This window comes from Centruroides sculpturatus, unplaced genomic scaffold (genome assembly GCF_000671375.1).
Source record: "Centruroides sculpturatus isolate CEXI.00-Female unplaced genomic scaffold, Cexi_2.0 scaffold1311, whole genome shotgun sequence".
NCBI classification, from domain to species: Eukaryota; Metazoa; Arthropoda; class Arachnida; order Scorpiones; family Buthidae; genus Centruroides; species Centruroides sculpturatus.
The window spans coordinates 49634-69238 of record NW_019385462.1 but is presented as its reverse complement, the minus strand read 5'-3'; the positions used below and the strand labels follow the sequence as shown (position 1 = coordinate 69238).

General features: G+C 31.8%; 1 protein-coding gene across 2 annotated transcripts in view; it reads right to left on the bottom strand.

Moving 5' to 3' along the window:
* LOC111639235 (ATP-binding cassette sub-family A member 1-like) overlaps positions 1 to 19605 on the bottom strand; it is a 55185-nt gene that overhangs the window by 29403 nt on the left and 6177 nt on the right. For both annotated transcript variants that reach the window (XM_023385044.1, XM_023385043.1), the window contains exons 3-8: positions 15969 to 16123; positions 10430 to 10585; positions 4579 to 4789; positions 4259 to 4505; positions 2298 to 2377; positions 1348 to 2223 (exon numbers count right to left, since the gene is read on the bottom strand). In XM_023385044.1, the coding sequence (XP_023240812.1) occupies positions 1348 to 2223; positions 2298 to 2377; positions 4259 to 4505; positions 4579 to 4789; positions 10430 to 10585; positions 15969 to 16123 (1725 nt within the window). The remainder of the gene's footprint in view (positions 1 to 1347; positions 2224 to 2297; positions 2378 to 4258; positions 4506 to 4578; positions 4790 to 10429; positions 10586 to 15968; positions 16124 to 19605) is intronic.

The window sequence follows — 19605 nt, the reverse complement described above, 5'->3', positions numbered from 1 at the left end:
TCGATTAGACAGGTTGCCTGATGGCGCTTAGTCTGGTCTACTGCATGTGGAATATATCCTTTGTCTACCTTCCCGCCAGAACCATTTTTGTACGAGACCTCCTGCTAGTGACTCCTGCCTGTACGTTGTTCTTTGTGTTACGAGCAATAAAGTATATTCAGTCACTAATAATACTCGACTTATTATTAAACGTGTCAGTGTAATCAAACATTACAGATGGTGATCTCATTTTACTCTCCCCTTTTCAATGCTAATTTTCTGTGAGTCAAGTCAGTGTTATCTTTTGTATCATGTAACCAGTTATACAAGTCTAACTAGTTTCCCTAATCTCCGAAAAGCAACATCCAGTCTAACACATTGAGGGTATCAAAACAAATTTTATGCAAAGTTATACACAATTCCAAAAAAAGAATTCCAGCAGTGTTTCCAAAAGTGGAAGAATTGCTGGTAAGGGTTATTAGAAGTGAAGAGGATACAACAAGGTCTAATAATTCCTGTATATAGTGGTTTATCTTTCACTAAACAATTTAGAAATTTTCTGATATACATAATGTAAGGATGAATTACCTGTAGTTACTCCAGTGAATTAATCAATGTAATTTTTACAGTGGGTGAAGTTTAAAAAATTCTGTGTTCAATCCAGTTAACAGGACATTTTCAGGCATTGACAGCTGAAAGTGAAATTAATTTTCCACTTACAACTGTCCATTCCTGAAGATGTCCCACTAACATGACTAAACACCATTCTTTAAACTTCACCCACTGTTAAAGGTGCATTATATATAACCTAAATTAGTACAGTAGAGCCTCGATTATCCGACTCAATTGGGGACTGGGGTTGGTCGGATAATTGAAAAGTCTGATAACCGAAAAGTATGAAAAAATCCATTATTAGTGTAGTATATTATTGTATCCCATGTAATTAGTATATTAGTATATTGCTATTAACCTACTTCGCGTTGAATTTTCATCAATGTTAAGCCTAACAAAAATTTCTTTAAATAATAATCGTCGCTATTGTATCGTTAAAAATTAGAAAATTAAGCCTCGTTTAAGTACTGGCTCCCTTTCATGGTCGAATGAGTGTTGCCAGCTAAACACGTAAAAATAATATTAAAGTAGCCAAGACATAGCCAAATATTGTAGCGCCACATCACTAGTAGACATTTGAATTTGCCGACTAGGATGGTCGGTTAACCGAAGTATCGGTTAATCGGGGGTCGGGTAATCGAGGCTCTACTGTAATTTAAAATTAGTGTACAAATGTGATATTTTATACATAAATATGATCAAAGACTTAAAATAAATTATTAATGCATACTTATATTAATAAAATTATATACTCACCAATTGCTTCGCCATTTACATCTATAGTTGATTGTAGACCATTGTATATAATTAATGGTAACAATAACAAAATAGTGGAAACTATAACGATAATAAAATCCCAAACAAAATTCATCATCCAATAAATAAAGCCATTGATACCACATATCTTTTGCAACAATTTAGATTTTGAAATTCGTTCATGATGAGGAAATATTACAAAAACTGATGATAAAAATGTCAATGCCAAACTAACTAAAAATTGGGAACTCAATTTAGATTTAAAATCATTTTTTATATACGTTTCTAAATCTGTTTGAAAATTAAATGGATGATTTATAATTTCTATATTTGATTTATCATCCTCTGTAACAAATCTCAAAAGAGATGATGTTAATAAATTAAACGAAATTGATTCCAAATGATAATTTATTCCATTATACCAAGAAGTAATATTAATTTCTGAATCATTCCCTGAAAAACTTGCACCTACAAGATCTTTTTTTATATAATGTTTAAGATCTTTTGTTCTTTCAAAGAAATACTGTGTAGCATTTTTTGTTTGTTTAATATTTGCATTTTCACTTTCAAGGACTTTTTTGTAATTGTCTGACAATACATCTATTATTGAATTCTCTGAATTCTTAATATAAAATGCATCTGTGTTGCCAAAAAGAGTTTTTAAATCTAAGACAATTGCTTCATCTTTAGTTTTAGAAAAAAATAGAATATCTATCAAAACTAGAACAGTAATTAAACAAAATGGCAAAAGAATTTGAAATATCAAAAGAAAATAATTATGTCTTGTATAATGAAATCTTTTAATCAACAGACTTTTTAATTGTTGCAATGTTAATTTTATTCCAGATAACTTGGAAGAACACATGAGATTTATGTCTAAAAATAAATAAAATGTATTGTTATTTAAAAAACAATGCAATATATTGTAATGGGAAAAAAAGAAAACATACTTTCTTCTTGATATTCAGATAAGTATCCATTTTCATAGCAATTGAATGTATCTGGAGCATTATCTTCTAGCTTTTGAATACTGTTTAAATAACAAAAATAAATTTTAATATGACAATTATTAATTTGTGTATAAAATTCGAGATAAAAAATAATTTTTAAACAAATTTTATGAAAAAAATACACCAGAAAGTATTCTAAAAATGTGATATTTGCAAAAAAAAGTTTAAACTCATAATGAATTTCGAATGCCTTTTATCATCATAATATCTGAAAAATGTCAAATCAAATAAAATTGAATTTTACTTTAGTAAAACGTATTTGTGTTCTAATACAGAATTTTATTTAAAAAATTGCAGTTTATTTTTTGAAGTTATGTGATACTTTTGCAAAATACCTGAACCAAACTTCTATTTGTTATTTCTTCTTCTCTCTAGATATTCTAAAGAAATATCTGGGCAGAAAAAGATTTGTCAGTAATGAGGATATGATATAGGCTATTCAGGAATGGCTATGCCTGAACCAAAAGACTTTTTCCTAAGTGACATTTGTAAGCTTCTGGACTGCTGGCATAATTGCATTGCAAACTAGGTGGATTATATTAAAAAGCAAAACCTTCAGTTTCAGTGAGTGAATCACAGTTTTTATTCTATTTACAAATTATAATTCATATTTGCCCAAGCATTGTAGTTTGTGTAGTTTGTTAATAAATTACTATTATCATATCCTAGCTATAGTTTTAGTTTTTATATTACTTTTAAATTAAAGAATGATGCATAATTATCAAATTTCATATATTATATGAAAATAAAATATCTGAAAACTATGATGTGTATGTGATTTCTTTGAATATTTTTGTATATTAAATTTAAATATACAAATAAACTTAAACAATGATTAAAACAATTAATGAAGTTATCATTTCTAGAAATTTTATATGAAGGTATATTAATCAATTGGATGACTATCATGCCAAAATATTGTATAATAAACTAAAGACACTGAGTTCAGCGTTACATGCATACTATTTTTTTTTTTAATCATCACAAGCACATTTGATGAACTTATAGTTGTCGTCCTCAGGCGAATACAGAGATTTACCGAAAAATTAAATGGAAATAATCCAATGTAGAATAGAACACATAAAATGTAAGTTGAAACTTTGTCAAAGCCATTAAGAACACAAAGCAAATATTCAAATATAATTCGAAAACCGAACGAGTAGTTAGCTCCGTGAAGTGCGAGCTGGCGCATGTGCAGAACCAGGCTCACGCTATATGCATACTGGAGAATGCTAATATTTGCTTAAACGCTTGTATAGCGTGACCCATACACTGGGAAGATCGAGCGTAGGGTGTTGCAAGTGTCCAAGGTGGTAGTAAGGAGAGATTCCCATATGAAAACGATTTTTTGATCCTTGCAGCTCTTGAGCATAACTGCTTGGGACCATAGCAGGTTGTAACCCTGCTCAAGTACTACAATGATTATGTAATGTTTGATTGTCTTAGCTTAAAAGTTCCCTTATGTAATACTTGCAGTTTTTCAAGCATCTACATACATTTTAAAATTATGTTTTTCTGAAAAATTTTTTTTACCACATTTCACAAAATATTGTTAATTCTGAATATTTATTTCACATTGATTAAATCCACTTCAAAAGGCCTATAAACAATTATTATACAATTCTTAATTTAAAATAAAAATATTTTTCTACTATCTACTTGAATAAAATTCAACAAAGCAAAATACATCACTTTTTTATGTATTTTAATCAAGGTTTTATTGTTAAGAAAAGGTGGAAATCTAATGTCACAAAACTTTTTCTATTGTAATTGAAAATAAATAAATAAAATAAATATTTTTCAAAAAATTTTATATTACTACAGCTTATATTTCTCTATAAAAATATTTTACTTTAATTAATTTGAAAAAGTTTTAAAATATAATATTAAAATCTTATTACTTAAGAAATACATCTTCCATAGTCGTTACAGTAATCCCACATGATGTAATTCCTAATTCAGAATATGAATTTTCCAAAGACTTGAATAACTCGGGAAAATTTTCCGACGAGAAAGAGAGAGAATAAATCAATTCCTGATCAAAATTGCTGACCATATTTGCCTCTGGTATATGAATTTTAATTCTTTTAGTAATCTCATCAATCTGACAAATATCAGATTTTGTAACATGAAGATGATAGCCAGTTCCTAATTAAATAAAATTTTTTTTATAAATCTAATAAGATACAAATTATTGAAAATAAATTTAAATTTATAATACCAAATTTTTTTTTTAAAAATACAGAGGATCCAAAACATTTAATAGATCCTTCTGTCATAATTGCTATGCGATCACCAAGTGCATCGGCTTCTTCCATATGATGAGTGGTTAAAAGTATGGTACGTCCTTTACGCAACTTCAAAATTGTCTCCCAAATTACCCGTCTAGACTGTGGATCCATTCCAGAAGTTGGTTCGTCTAATACTAATAACTAAATATTTATAAATATTATGAAACATTTATAATTTTCAAATATTTACAAAAATAATTAAATAATTTATTATAAAATGAAAAAATGTCTAATAGCAAACAAATATAAGGAAAAATAATTATATATAAAAATAGTGTAAAAATCTATATTATTTCTAAAAATTTTATTTTCAAAAATTTATAATTAAAATTAAGAATCATATAATGTTCTGGCTAATTGAATATATAAGGGCTAGAATGCTTTGACCAAATTATAAGGCCCCCAGTAGACAAGCAGTTCCATTCCCTGAACACTGGTAGTTTGATTGTAGGTTTATACCTTGCCAGGATGTGCTAGCTACATGGGGTTTTCCAGGTTCCAGGTTTTCATGGCCCCTATTTAGATATTAGAGACGTAGGTCTCTAATGCCTAAATAGGGGCCAGTTACCCTTAAAAGACCTCCCAGATGGCATTTTCCCAGCTCTTCATTTCGTATAGTCAAGCAAAACAGCTTCAGCTGGCTCTTCAGAGGATAAGCAATTACACAATAACCTCCACATTAATCTCAATATGAGATAGACCTAACTATAAGCAGCTACAAGTTGCATTAAAAATACATTTACAAGTTGCAAAATACAAGAAACGATTTACCATTTTAAGCAAAATAAATCAGAAAAGTTGGTTAAATATGTCCAAACACATTAGAGATTAAAGTGATTAATGCAATTTTTAAGGTATTTTTGAAGTGTTTTTCAAAATAAATTACTGGCAGTATCTATACACTTTTGCTAAGAGAGTAACAAGAACATGTGATGATTTTCATATAACAAATTTATTTGTTAGTTTCCCTTTTTTTTCTCAATTCTTTTGTTTTTGCTTTAAAGTCATTTTCTATTCCTTTATATCATTGCTCTTATGGCCCTTGTCATAGTTGACATAAATTTTTATATTTGGTGTCGAGATGTACTGTACGTGGGGGGACCCAAAAATAATCGGATTTTTTGTATAAAAACTTTATTTATTAACTTTTTTACAAAATTTCTTCAGTCACCTTCAAAGTACTCTCCGTTAGATGCGACACACTTGTAAAGTCTTTTTCCCCACTGTTTGAAGCATCTCTGGAACTCTTCAACCTTGATATCATCCAGTGTTCTTAATGAAGCTGTTTTTACTGCCTCCACATCATCAAAACGCTTCCCTTTTAGATTTTTCTTCATTCTTGGAAACAGAAAAAAGTCACACGGGGATAGGTCTGGTAAATACGGAAGGTGGGGAACAACAGGCCAACTCCGAGAGGCCAAATAGTGGGTCAATCATAAGGCCGTGTGTGCGGGGGCGTTGTCGTGATGAAGGAACCAGTCACCTGATCGCCAAAGTTTCGGGCGTTTCCTTCGCACATCCCCTGGCAGACGTCTTAACACTTTTTTTGGTGGATTTTTTCATCATTTCAAGATGTTGAAGGACTCCCAGAACTTTGCAGGTGGAACAAAATAACAGTAAGAGAAACACAACACTATGCTCAAACGTAAACCTACAAACTGACACCATTTGGACAGCTGTTTTGTGAAGGTCTCTGTTAACCCCATGTAACAGGAGAACTCTCTACTACGTCTACAAATGGCAGTACGCTCTCAGTTCGGTTTTTTTGAATCCCCCTTGTATATTAGGTCTTGTCAGGAAAAAATGTATCAGTAGAAGAAATTAAGGTGCTTCTTGTTTAAGTAGCTGTATGAATTTTATATTCAAATAGGTTATGGGCCCAGTCATAGTGAATTGTGATAAACAGAAGATAAAAATGGAAAATGATGATATTAGAGAAATCAAGATGACAGAAAAACAACCACAAATTAAACCATTAAAAAAAGATAATTATGATATATGGAAGATACAGGTGCAGGATATATAGAAATGATCTATGGAAGTATATCAGTGGTGATGAGCCCAGAATGCACATATCACAAAAAACTTACAAAATGAATTCAATAGGATTTGAACGCAAGATGATATTTGGTGTTAATCATGTCCCCTAAAAAACTAACAAGTTAAGCACTGTAATCATCGAAAGAGGTTGGAGACACCTTTAAAAATATTTAATTAAGCAAAGTGCCTGAAAGAAAGGTTACATTGTTAAAAAAAATTTACTTCTTTTTTAAAATGAAAAATGATGATGATGTCAGAGACCATGTAAATAAATTCATGGATACTGCAGATAAACTAGATGAATTGGATATTAATAATAGCAGATCCAAAAATCTTTAAAGAGAGTGCAGAAAGAGAATAATATACCTTACAAAACTTTTTACTACTGAGGTACCCAGCTTTATTTGAAAAGAACTCCAGAAAGAAAATGCAGCTGTACCTTCACACCAGCTAAATCTGCACCTGAATATTAACATAAATGAAGAATAGTTAAGCATAATGATGCTATATTATTTATTGCCAGGATTTGAAAATTTTAGTGGCTAGTTTTTTTTTAATTTTATTTTTTTACTTTTAATTTTAACTGACCATCTAAAAAGGTATAACTATACCATTTCCAATCCCAGAGAGCTCATTGCTAAATTAGAGGGTATTGCATTAACAGAGTATGAACATATAACAATTTTAAATTTTGAATCTATGTACCCTCTATTAAGTCAGAACTGTGTTTTTGTGTGTTGAGACTTCCTCTTTTAGAAAGTGCCATCTATCTAAGTTCCTAGAGCTCAGAACAGTAAACTCAATACTGCCCTACCACAATAGACTAGGGAACCATATATAATAGTAAAATGAAAGAAAGCCAAAATCATAAAATATATACCTGATAACTGCAAAATTTGAATCCTAGAGACATTAGAAATATTTGCCAAAATCCTTAAGTGATTTTCTGTCATCGTTAATCTCAATTACGTTTTAAAATATCTTAAGGTGCTAAACAACATTTCAATATTACTCTAGGAACAAGGCTAAAATATTGAGATTATAAGGCATTTTTGTGGTGGGAAAGAATATGAACTTTTTAATCACTTCAACTATTTCCAAAAGCCTGTCAATCAAGGTTTTCCTTGCTCCATATATGATACTACAACTCAGCTTCAGACTCAATTCTCTCTAGTTCATAAAATTAAACCAAACATCTCGTTCTATGATTCAAATCTTCATTGATTGAATGTAGCATGAGACATGGATGTAGAGACAATATAGAAAAGGCCTTCCTCAGAAAATCTAGAATTACCTGGATGAGCTGGGTGCTGCTGATTGGAAGACAACTATGATCATCTTGCGTAATTGGCAAAAAGATGAGAGTAAGTTTTCTTACTTTGTTCTTTGAGAATGTTTGAGTTGTATTGTTTGTATTTACTTTAACTCATCTGTAATGAACAATAAAGTGACTAATACCAGAAATAATGAGTGTGAGGTTCCAGACAAGGTCTAAAATTGTGTAAATTGCAGAATTCTTGTGTCTAAAAGATTACAACAAAAGGTTACAAAAGAGAGAGAGAAAAAAAAACCATTTGTCTAAACAATGCAGCACAAAAGGTAAACAATGGATCCTGGGATGACTTACATGAGTTAAATTATCTGTCAATGTCAAACTGAGAGATGAACTCTGACACAAATACTCATATACAATTGAAATAGATTAAGAAATTGTGAAAAGGGGAAGGTTCAATGGTCAAAGATCATGCCAGACTGTTCAAATTCTAAAATGTTATAAGAATAGTCTAGGTTCCATCAACACCTCCTGGTCAGAGTCAAGGGACAGTGTCGGATAGACCATCCCAAACAGACCTTTCTTGCGACCCAAACTGCTCTCAGACTTCACCTAGAGAAAGAAGAGAAACCAATGAGAAAGCAAAATAAGGGAACTAGAACCAATCAAAAAGGTGAGATTTGAGGGAGAAATACTATAAAATCCCTGAATCTCAAGGTTGAGAAGCAGAGAAGGTGCGATCTGTCACATCCTCCAAGGATTATCTTGACTCATACAACATTGAAGAACTTGTAACTAAGCTGGCCATATCTCCTACATCATCTCTGGCCCACAGCCATTATCAAACTTCTGTGCTAACTTCATTCGATGGAACTGAATGTCTCATCAACCTCGGACTGTGCTAGTCATTAGAACATCTTCATTCGATGGCAAACTTCCAGTTATCCAAACATTTGTATAAGCTAATTATTTATTATAATAAATGGGTTTTTGTAAGGATATATGTGTCTCCAGCATCACCACTCACATATGGACAGCCCATAGGATCTTCCTGACATAGGATAAATTGATCTTAAAAGTTGGCAAGCATACATGAGTGGTCTCTTCTGTACAAACTGCTGGATATAAATGACTATTACTGCTACCTCATGCCTCTTTGAATGCTCATGTTGGCAGATATGAATACATCTATACTGCCACAGTGATGACTCAAAAATTACTTGCGCAATATAAAGAGTAAGCATCTAGAAGACATTGAGGGATTATGTTAAGATCCAGGTTCTGCTCAAACTCCTAGCTCAACCTATACTGTCATAGCAGAATGTTCCAAATGGTACAAGAGAATGATGTTCTTTTGCTTGTGCTAGAATTTGAATAGTTGGTCGACATTTGAGTTTTGAAATTATTTTTTGTAATTTTTTAAGATTTGGGGGCCATGGCCTGGGTTGCCCATCTCTGGCTATGCCCATGGGTGTGCATACAAATTCTCTCTGAGCATGTTGAGATTTAATTCTATGTGTTTTCAAATAATATAAACAGTTTACTTGCATATGAACCATTAGAAAGTATCATCAAATCTTACTTCCAATCATGTGCATTCATGATCCAATTTGTTTGATCTCATGCCATCATACTGACAAGTATTTAGATGGCTAATTGTGATCACCTTTATTCCATTGTTCTAGGGCATTTATTTACGTATTCAGATTTTACTTTGTAAATAACAAACCATTATATGTTAGAATAAAAGTTTCACTTCAAACAACACAATTTGACTGTTTTCATTCTAATTATCTGCACTGACCTTAACACACCTAAATAAACTTTGAATGCATTCCTTTAGATCAGGGGTCACCAAAGTGGTCGATATGGACCCCCAGGGGTTGATGCAACATCATTGGGGGGGTCAATGCGGCTAGGGGGTTGATTAGGGGGTCGATGCGGCTAAGGGATCACAACCTTTTTTTTTTTTTTCTTAGACAGAGACCACAACCCACAATGTTTTTTTTTTTTTTTCGCTCATACATATACGCTTGTAATAAAACTACGGTGGGGTTCAACATGAGGCTTTGGAAAGTGAATGGTTAAAAAAGTTTGGCAACCCCTGCTTTAGATGATCTGTGTTTTGAATCTTTTCCTGATATACCAAAGCTTTTATTTGTATTGGTGTATCTGCTCCCACAGATAAAAATAAAAAGGATTAAGATCTGCAAATCTCAGAGACCACTTCATGGAACTATGACAACCAATCCATGAACTTGGAAACCGATGATCCAATTTTCCTACATATTGCAACTTTTGGAACACCCTATATAAAACTTATTTATATGGTAATTTACATATTATAAAAGAAATAAATTCTAAATAATTTTTAAATTATTTAGAATTTATATGTATTTTACACTATACATTACAAATATCAAAGAGTAGACTTTAATAATTTCATAATAAAAAGAAACAGAAAATACCTTTGAACCGCCAACAACTGCAATACCAATTGATAATTTACGCTTCATTCCTTCTGACAATTTTTCTGTCATAACGTTTCTCACGTCTTGTAACTGAAGATAATCTAATATTTCATTTACATTTGATTTTATATCTGACAAACTCATATTCCTAAGCTAATAAATAAATAAAACAAAAAATATATATACATATAAGTTAAAGAATTTAATAAAAAATGAATTTTTCAAAATTTTTTAAATATATTTTTTTATAAAATTTTTACAACAAAAGTTATATTATCATGATTTCATGCAAATAACCTACAGATTATCTGTATTTAAAAGACAATCTGAAAGGGGAGTGGGTTATGCAATAGGCAAGGTTACATGCTGACTATATTGCAATTACAAACTCATCAAACAGCTTTGAGGCCATCCATTAATTACATATAAAGTTTTTGAGCCACTTTTGACTGCCTCCTATAGTAAATTTGGCAAATCCTCTCCCTTTTAATTACATGTAGAATATTTCATGGACTCCTCTAATTGAAGAAATGGTTTTAAAAAGTTCTGCAAATATTTCTGATAGTTTATTCATAAAAATAAAAAGTTGGGTAATAAGAAGAAATTTTTATGTCCCTACTAGCATAAAAAATTTTTATACAGATATGAGAACTGGGGACTCCAGGATAACCCTGTTCCATATTCAGGATGGAAAGTAAAATAGAAGATTGGAGAAATCTTTCTTTAAGGGTCCTGACACCAGTTAGGATAAATTATATTGCATCCTGACTTGTGAGTTATTTCCTTTCTGAGTGGAAAAAGTATATTAGAAACTTGACCAGAATTTTAATTGAATTGCTAATAACATGGGATATGTGGACCGACGATGGAATTAGGCACCAATGAATCAAAAGCAATAAATTAAAAGATAAATTTATTAATAAAGGATGACCAAGTTATTATACAAATGTTCATTATATAAAAATATGGTATTAGACCAAAAGTAAACCTCAAAATTATCAATGATTCCAAAGGAGATAAAATCTATTTCCTAATGCTTTTCTATGAGAGAGAGTTTACATATTAAAATTCATGCTACATGTAATACACCCATATTCAACACGGAGAGTTGAAAGTTCTTGGGATCAAGTAAAAGTAGAGAACTGAGTAAAAGTAGATACAAAATTTTTATCAAAATTATAACAATTATTTTAAATAAATTTGTCAAAAATATAATCTTCAACTACAGATTCTCACAGTCAATGCTTGGATCTTCTCTCTTTCCATCATGTACAATGATGCACTTGCCATGACCCTCTCTAAAACTGTAAACATAATGGATGGCTAATCACTAATGGTTGTCCATTAATTATGTTTTTTAGTTTAAGATCATGTTTTATAGTTAGGTTAATTATATAAGGGGAGAGGGAAGTAGTTTTTGGGATGAAAAGTTTAAATAAATAACCATAAAATATTCAAAGAAACATAAATAGTTCTGATATTTTTGACATAAATGTCTTCATGATGAACAGCTTTATAAATATTGATAGAATAAAAAATGCAGCAAAAATGAAAATTTAAATATAGTTACATTTATATTTTTTTGCACTCTAATTTTATGAGAGATTTTTTTATATACAGTAGAGTCTCAAAAACTTGGCACTCGATAACCCAGCAGTCTGGATAACTCGGCCACACCCTGGCAGGGCAAAAGAATCCTTAGTTAATTAATTTTCATTATAGACAGCTTTATGCCTCAAAGTATTTTTCTGAGGTCTGTCCTATCAGGTATTACTGTAAACAGTGTATTCATTAATTTTCATTTTCATATAGTAAAGACTATGCCTTCATAAAGGATGTATTTTTCCTTTGTTTAAGGATATTTGGGCAGTTTATTCTCTATTGTATTCTTAAGTAAACAATACATACAAGTACAGTACAGTATTTTCTGAGGAAACACTCATACTTATTTTTTTTTAACCCCATTCCCGATAACCCGGCATTTTCACAAACTTGGCCACCCTTCAGTCCACATTAGGCCGAGTTTTCGAGACTCTACTGTACTAAATACACATCTGTGTCTGTATCTGTGAATAAAAAATTAAGAACAAAACATTAAATGTAAACAATCTGTCATGTCATTTTTTACCACGACTTGTGAAGGGCCCTTCAAGCACAGTGCCAAATATACAGGGTGTCCCAACGAAAACGAAACGACAGAGATATCGCGTTCATCCAAGCAAATCGCTCGGACAGGTCGATTTTATTCTCAAGGGGGACATCTTCTGCAATGAAGTTTTTGCGATTCTGAATACAACAGACAACAAAATTTTTAAAAACTTATTCATTTTTTATTAACTAAACAAACATTTATTTCAAATAAAGTAACACAAACTATTAAAAAACATAAAAAAAACCTTTTAAGCTAAAGCTCTCCAAGACGTCCGCAGATGGCGTGATGTCTTTTAACCAATGAGCGGTCGAGTCTTCAGATGTTGTCCGAGTAGCGTTCCTATGGCGACCAACATCGCCTGTCGAACAACTAAAAGTCTAGCTTAAAAGGTTTTTTTTGTTTTTTAATAGTTTGTGTTACTTTATTTGAAATAAATGTTTGTTTAGTTAATAAAAAATGAATAAGTTTTTAAAAATTTTGTTGTCTGTTGTATTCAGAATCACAAAAACTTCATTGCAGAAGATGTCCCCCTTGAGAATAAAATCGACCTGTCCGAGCGATTTGCTTGGACGAACGCGATATCTCTGTCGTTTCGTTTTCGTTGGGACACCCTGTATAAACTGTAATCCGAGGGCAGCCACCACTTTTTGGCCCTGTTCTGTACATGCTAATATACATGTCAAATAAATGTGTGTGTTGTGTTAAGACTCGTATCCATTTATTTCCTCAGACACTATTTTGAAATATTCTTGAACTATTCAGTAAGATTCATGGGAAATTTACACAATCATACCTGCAAACTCAATTTTAAATATTAATCAACCATTCTAACATTACATGAAGAAAATTTGGCTTTATTGAAATAAAAAAATTTGTAAATATTTAAAATCCAAACGCTTTCCAGCCTTGTTGCCTTATCTTCAGTGCTTAAATTTTAGAAAAATTTGTGCACTGAAGATAAATTAAAAAACAAAGTAAATTTAAAGTAACTATTGCTTTTTTTGCCTTTTTGCTTTCTAGAATACTTTATGTACTGAATATGAGCCATCAAGATTAAAAAGTACTTGAATTTTTTATAATTTCAAAATTTCATTCCAATACTGCATAATTAATGCAACAGTATAAATCATTTGCTTTATTGCAAGAATTCATGTAATGAATAAATTACAATAAAATCCATTTAATACTGATTAACATCTTATATGTTAGTATTGTGCTATGAATTCATTTGTGGACAGAAAAAAGTATGATATGAGGGGGGACCCAAAAAAACCGAACTGAGAGCACGCTGCCATTCGTAGACGTAGTAGAGAGTTCTCCCGTTACATGGAGTTAATAGAGACCTTCACAAAACAGCTGTCCAAATGGTGTCAGTTTGTAGGTTTATGTTTGAGTGTAGTGTTGTGTTTCTCTTACTGTTATTTTGTTCTGCCTGCAAAGTTCTGGGAGTCCTTCAACATCTCGAAATGAGGAAAACGTTGAAAAAATCTGCCAAAAAAGTGTTAAGATGTCTGCCAGGGGATGTGCGAAGGAAACGCCCGAAACTTTGGCGATCAGGTGACTGGTTCCTTCATCACGACAACGCCCCCGCACACACAGCCTTACGAGTGACTCACTATTTGGCCTTTCGTTCCCCACCCTCTGTATTCACCAGACCTAGCCCTGTGTGACTTTTTCTGTTTCCAAGAATTAAGAAAAATCTAAAAGGGAAGCATTTTGATGATGTGGAGGTGGTAAAAACAGCTTCACTAAGGGCACTGGATGATATCAAGGTTGAAGACTTCCAGAGATGCTTCAAACAGTGGGGAAAAAGACTTCACAAGTGCATCACATCTAATGGAGAATACTTTGAAGGTAACTGAAGAAATTTTGTAAAAAAGTTAATAAATAAAGTTTTTATACAAAAAATCCGGTTTTNTCGTTCCCCACCCTCTGTATTCACCAGACCTAGCCCTGTGTGACTTTTTCTGTTTCCAAGAATTAAGAAAAATCTAAAAGGGAAGCATTTTGATGATGTGGAGGTGGTAAAAACAGCTTCACTAAGGGCACTGGATGATATCAAGGTTGAAGACTTCCAGAGATGCTTCAAACAGTGGGGAAAAAGACTTCACAAGTGCATCACATCTAATGGAGAATACTTTGAAGGTAACTGAAGAAATTTTGTAAAAAAGTTAATAAATAAAGTTTTTATACAAAAAATCCGGTTTTTTTGGGTCCCCCCACATATGTTTAGAAATTCAGTATATAGGAAGAACACTTAAAAGTCAATTTACATGATGCAAGTCTCAAAGGATCCATTAATGTATCTTGTACTGAAAAGTGCTGGATAAGGAATTAGAAACCCTGGAGAAGACAGCCCTTGACCATGGTCTAACTAGGAGGATATTTAATAAAATTGTGAAAACAGTTCTTAGGAAGAGAAATGAAGGTAAGACACAAAAAAGGAGGAGAAAAAATAGCATGCATTATGTAGAAAGTTGGAAAAAACCTTTCTATAGAAAATTAAAGAAAAAGACAAAAAAAAAAACATTGTATTTAAAAGAAACTATACTTTATTTAATTTGACAAAGACAAGAAAGAATAGCACATCAAGTGTATATGTTGCACCACTAAGTGATAAGAGATGGGCAAATAAAGTGTATGTGGAAGCTATAAAAAGGACAGAGGCAACAAGGCTACAAACTAGAGGCACATAGATATCAGGATGAAAAAACACTACCATGGTGTGTCTAGACGACTTTAAAAAAGTGTGGTGGCAAGGTATGGTGGAAAGGGACAAGAATGATGAAAGAAATAAGAGAGAGGAGGCTTGGAAATTGCAGAGAAAACATGGATATATGAAAATAGTTTGACAGAAAAAGTAATTAATGGCAGAGACTGTAAAATGTTACCAAATAGTGATAAATAAAACCTGTTATTAATAGATATGTAGTTCTTAAGACTAAGGTGGGACTTTTTGTAGGACGTGAAAGTAATGATTCAGGTTCAATGATTTTTTTAATTTATAGTCACAATTTTTTCACTGATTTGAAAATGCAATTGGCAAGTAAGAAATGTTGTACATAAAATATGGAAGAGGTGTTGCAACGATCTGTTAGAAATGTAGCATGGAAGTAGCATAGTTAGGGGTGCTTTTCAGCAGTTATAGATTGTTTATGTAACATCTAGTAGTTGTGTAAACTAAGTGATAACTAATCAGTTTATTCATTGTGCATCTCCTGACAATGCTTGATTGCTGAAAGTACTGGAGAGAGACTTGTTAATAAAATGAACTCCAGTAAAACAGTGCTTTGTTTTATTATATTAAACAGATATAATCATTATTTATTTATATAAAATATTTCATTTAAAATTTATTTATATATATATTTTTTAAATACTCACACCTGCAAAAAATTTCAAATTTTCTTCTACATTGAGAGAACTGCAAAATATATTAAACTGAGGACAAAGTCCAAGATTTTTTCGAGCTTTTGATGTTTCTGTTACAATATTTTTCCCATTAATTAATATTGTTCCAGAAGTAGGTTTAAATATCCCTAAAATTAAAGTTTTATAGCATTTTATAAATAATATTCAATTTTTATTTAATTTTATACTGTATATACAAACACATTTCATTCTATTTGAACAACATAAAAATTTACCATATTAGTGTTGTACATTAATTTATTCTTTAAATTAATGCACAATTTTATTTTATTAGATTATTTAAATATTTAAGTATGTCAATAAAGTTTATTATGATATTAAGCAGTTAATGATTAAAAATGTATTTTAGATTTTCTTGTTACCATGTATCTTTCGATAAGTTAATATGGACTTATCACTCATGATTTCTTTTTTCATTATATTGTGAGAATTCAGAGAGGGTCATTCTGAAAATTCTCAAAGTTGAGAAGAAGAAGAGAAAAATAGAGAAATTAGTGTTTTTCAACTTTAACAAGTTTCTAAAAAACGGAAAAACATCTGATTTTGAAAGGAAGTTGATTTCCTTTCCCAGGCCAACTCATGATGAGTCGAGCTTTTGCACACGTTACTGAGGAGAAAATAAAAGGGACGATTTCCCGCCCATCGAGGCAGTCTGTTGGAACAAGGTATTGCCATGCAGGTAAATCCGATATACGAAAGGCAGTCTGTTGGAAAAAGGTTGCCACATGCAAGAAGTCCGACATGCGAGATAAGATATCATCATACAAGGCTGTTATAAGAATCCGAAAGAAAGTCATAAAACATAGTACAGTACTACATTCGAAATATACAAGAAGTATACAAGAGAAGACTTAAAAGGACTTCCCAAAGAAAATATTAGAAGAGAAATAATCAAGGAAGGAAGAAGATATAGAAAATAGATATAGAAAAATATAATAGATATAGAAAAAGATACAAAAGACCTAAAGAAGAAGGTAATATGACCAGAGATAGATTGTTGTGAACTCTCTCTCACGCGTTAGGTTTAGAGATAATCTTAGGTTAAGATTTAGGATTAAGATTAGGTTTAGATTCATTCTTTTGTATAATTTCATATTTTTGATCCATTAAATATTTTGATTTGTTATATAAATATGGCTTCTTCAATATTAATGTTAGATATTCACGAGTTTAGGGATAACATGTGTTAATCCGTGTATAAAATAATTGATTAACTTGTGTTGAGACTCCTGACGTAAGGAAAAGGTGATTATGTGATCATCAAATTCCACTTTTAATTTAACATATTAGTTAAAGCCCTCCACACTCTATTTCTTTGAATAGAAAAACCATCCTTGTAAGACAAACAGAGGGCTATTCTAGAGAATAGTTGCTGAGTAAGTGATACTAGAGTCTTACCACTCNGCTTTACTGCGCAAAGATATAACTCGAGCACACTCTAGTGGTGGGGAGTGAGATGGCGTGGCCTGCATATGTCGCTAAATTGTTTAAGTTGAAAAAAATACTAACAGGTTTATAAAACAGCAAATTAAAAATATATACTTTTTACTCACAAAAGTTTCATTTTTAACCCATTTGGGGTAATTTACCCCGGTTCCCTGACCGCTGGTCTAAACACATGGTAAATATAACATTGGAATACACTTGGACTATTACACAAGCCAAAAGGAACCTTTAGAAATTTATACTGGCCCTCGTGTGTAACGAAAGATGTATACTTTCTACATTTCTCATCAATGTCAACATGGAAAAATCCATTTTTTAAATTGAGCGACGTGAACACTTTTGATTGTTCCAAACGATCTATCACATCCTCAATCAAAGGCAAGGGGAAGTGATCTCTGACCGTTTTCTGATTCAACTTTCTAAAGTCCACGCACAGTCTAATTTTGCCATTTTTCCTTTTGTTAAATGTTATATTTTTTAACTTTTTAAGAATATTACTTACATTTGTTTCGTTGTTTTCCTACAGGAAGATTAATAAAATTTTATAAAATTACTTAATATATTTTTAACTTTATAACATTATTACCTACCACTTCAGTTGAATGTTTGGTGTTCATATGTCTTTCTAAAGTATGTAAGTACTTATAGGATTTACAGCATATAATACAGTTGTGTGTTATGTTTGAATGCTTTTTTTTATGAGCATTTAGCTGAGAAGGATACTTGAAACTATTTTTGTATATCTCACAAATATTTGTTTTGGTGGGTTTCTATTAAATAAGTAAAAATATAATACAGTAAAAGTCAATTAATCCAGGGATGCACAACCTTTTCTGAAGAAGGGCCAAATTAGGATTAAGTTTACTGACTGGGGGCCGGACCTCCAAGTGATTAATGTGATGGCTGAGATTGGATGCTGACGGCAATCTTCTTGATGTCCGTGGTGGCAATCTTCTTGATCTTACGTTCGTATCGTTTTCCTACAGGAATATTAATAAAATTTTATAAAATTTATATAACCACAGAATGGAAAGATAACATGGTAACAAGAGAATCTAAAATACAGAAAAGAGGATGAAAAGTATTAAAAATAACTGAAAATGTAGTGTGACAGTTTGAAAGTGGAATACCCTTGGAAATATAGTGGAAAGGCACTCCACTTTCAACAGTCTACGCATGAGAATGACCTAAAAACATTAGCATTATTTAAATTTCACTATTATTAAAAGGTACATTAATTAAACTGAGTAAACATAGTAGCTAACATCCTATATTGTTTCCAATAATAATACTTAACATAATTATACCGGACTAGTAATACTTGTTTAATTCCTGTAATTTTACTTATTGGGTAACAGTTTGTGTAAATAATATATAGTATAATAATTGAATCTGTCAATTCAAAAAGAGCTGATGTCTAGAAAACCTACTTTTTTCAAAAACTGCAAGAAACTGAATTTTATAAGTACATTGGAAGATACAGTCTTTGTAATTAGAATAAATGACAGTAATACTTAGTTTGTTCATTTACCATGGTGGCAACTGTGTGTTTGGTATGCTTTCTGCAACAATGCAGAAGGGCTTCGATTTCAACTTGTTTTGAACTGAACAAGTAACAAACATATTATTTCTTGCAAATTAAAATTACTTTTATTAAATTTCCAGTGTATTTCCATTTCGTTTCATATACAGACAACTTTCTAACATTTTTCTGAATGCATGACAAAAGTTCATATATAGTATATGCAAGGGTGTACCCAGGATCTGAACTAGAGAGGCAATGCATATTAGTTTTGAGGAAGTGGGGAGGGAGAGTGAAACATGACAATTTCTGTAAGTTCGCCGATTTTGGGGGCAATACGTTAATTGCGCGTCAGGAAAACCTAGGGTCAAACCGTATGTGGGTGGTGGCGGTAGGAGACAAAGATGACAAGTGTCTTACACGAAAACCGTTTATTTTGACATGAAGTTAACTTACACAACAGGAATAACAAAATAAGTTCGTTGGCCGGCTGAGGTTTCGCTTCTTCTGTGCCCCGGGGCTCAATGAGGTAGCTACTGACGATCTTGCGTCCTTGATGCGAGTTCAGGTGTCCGATGATGCGGCGGTGCTCGGCGGTTATGGCGTTCTGGATGCTGGGGG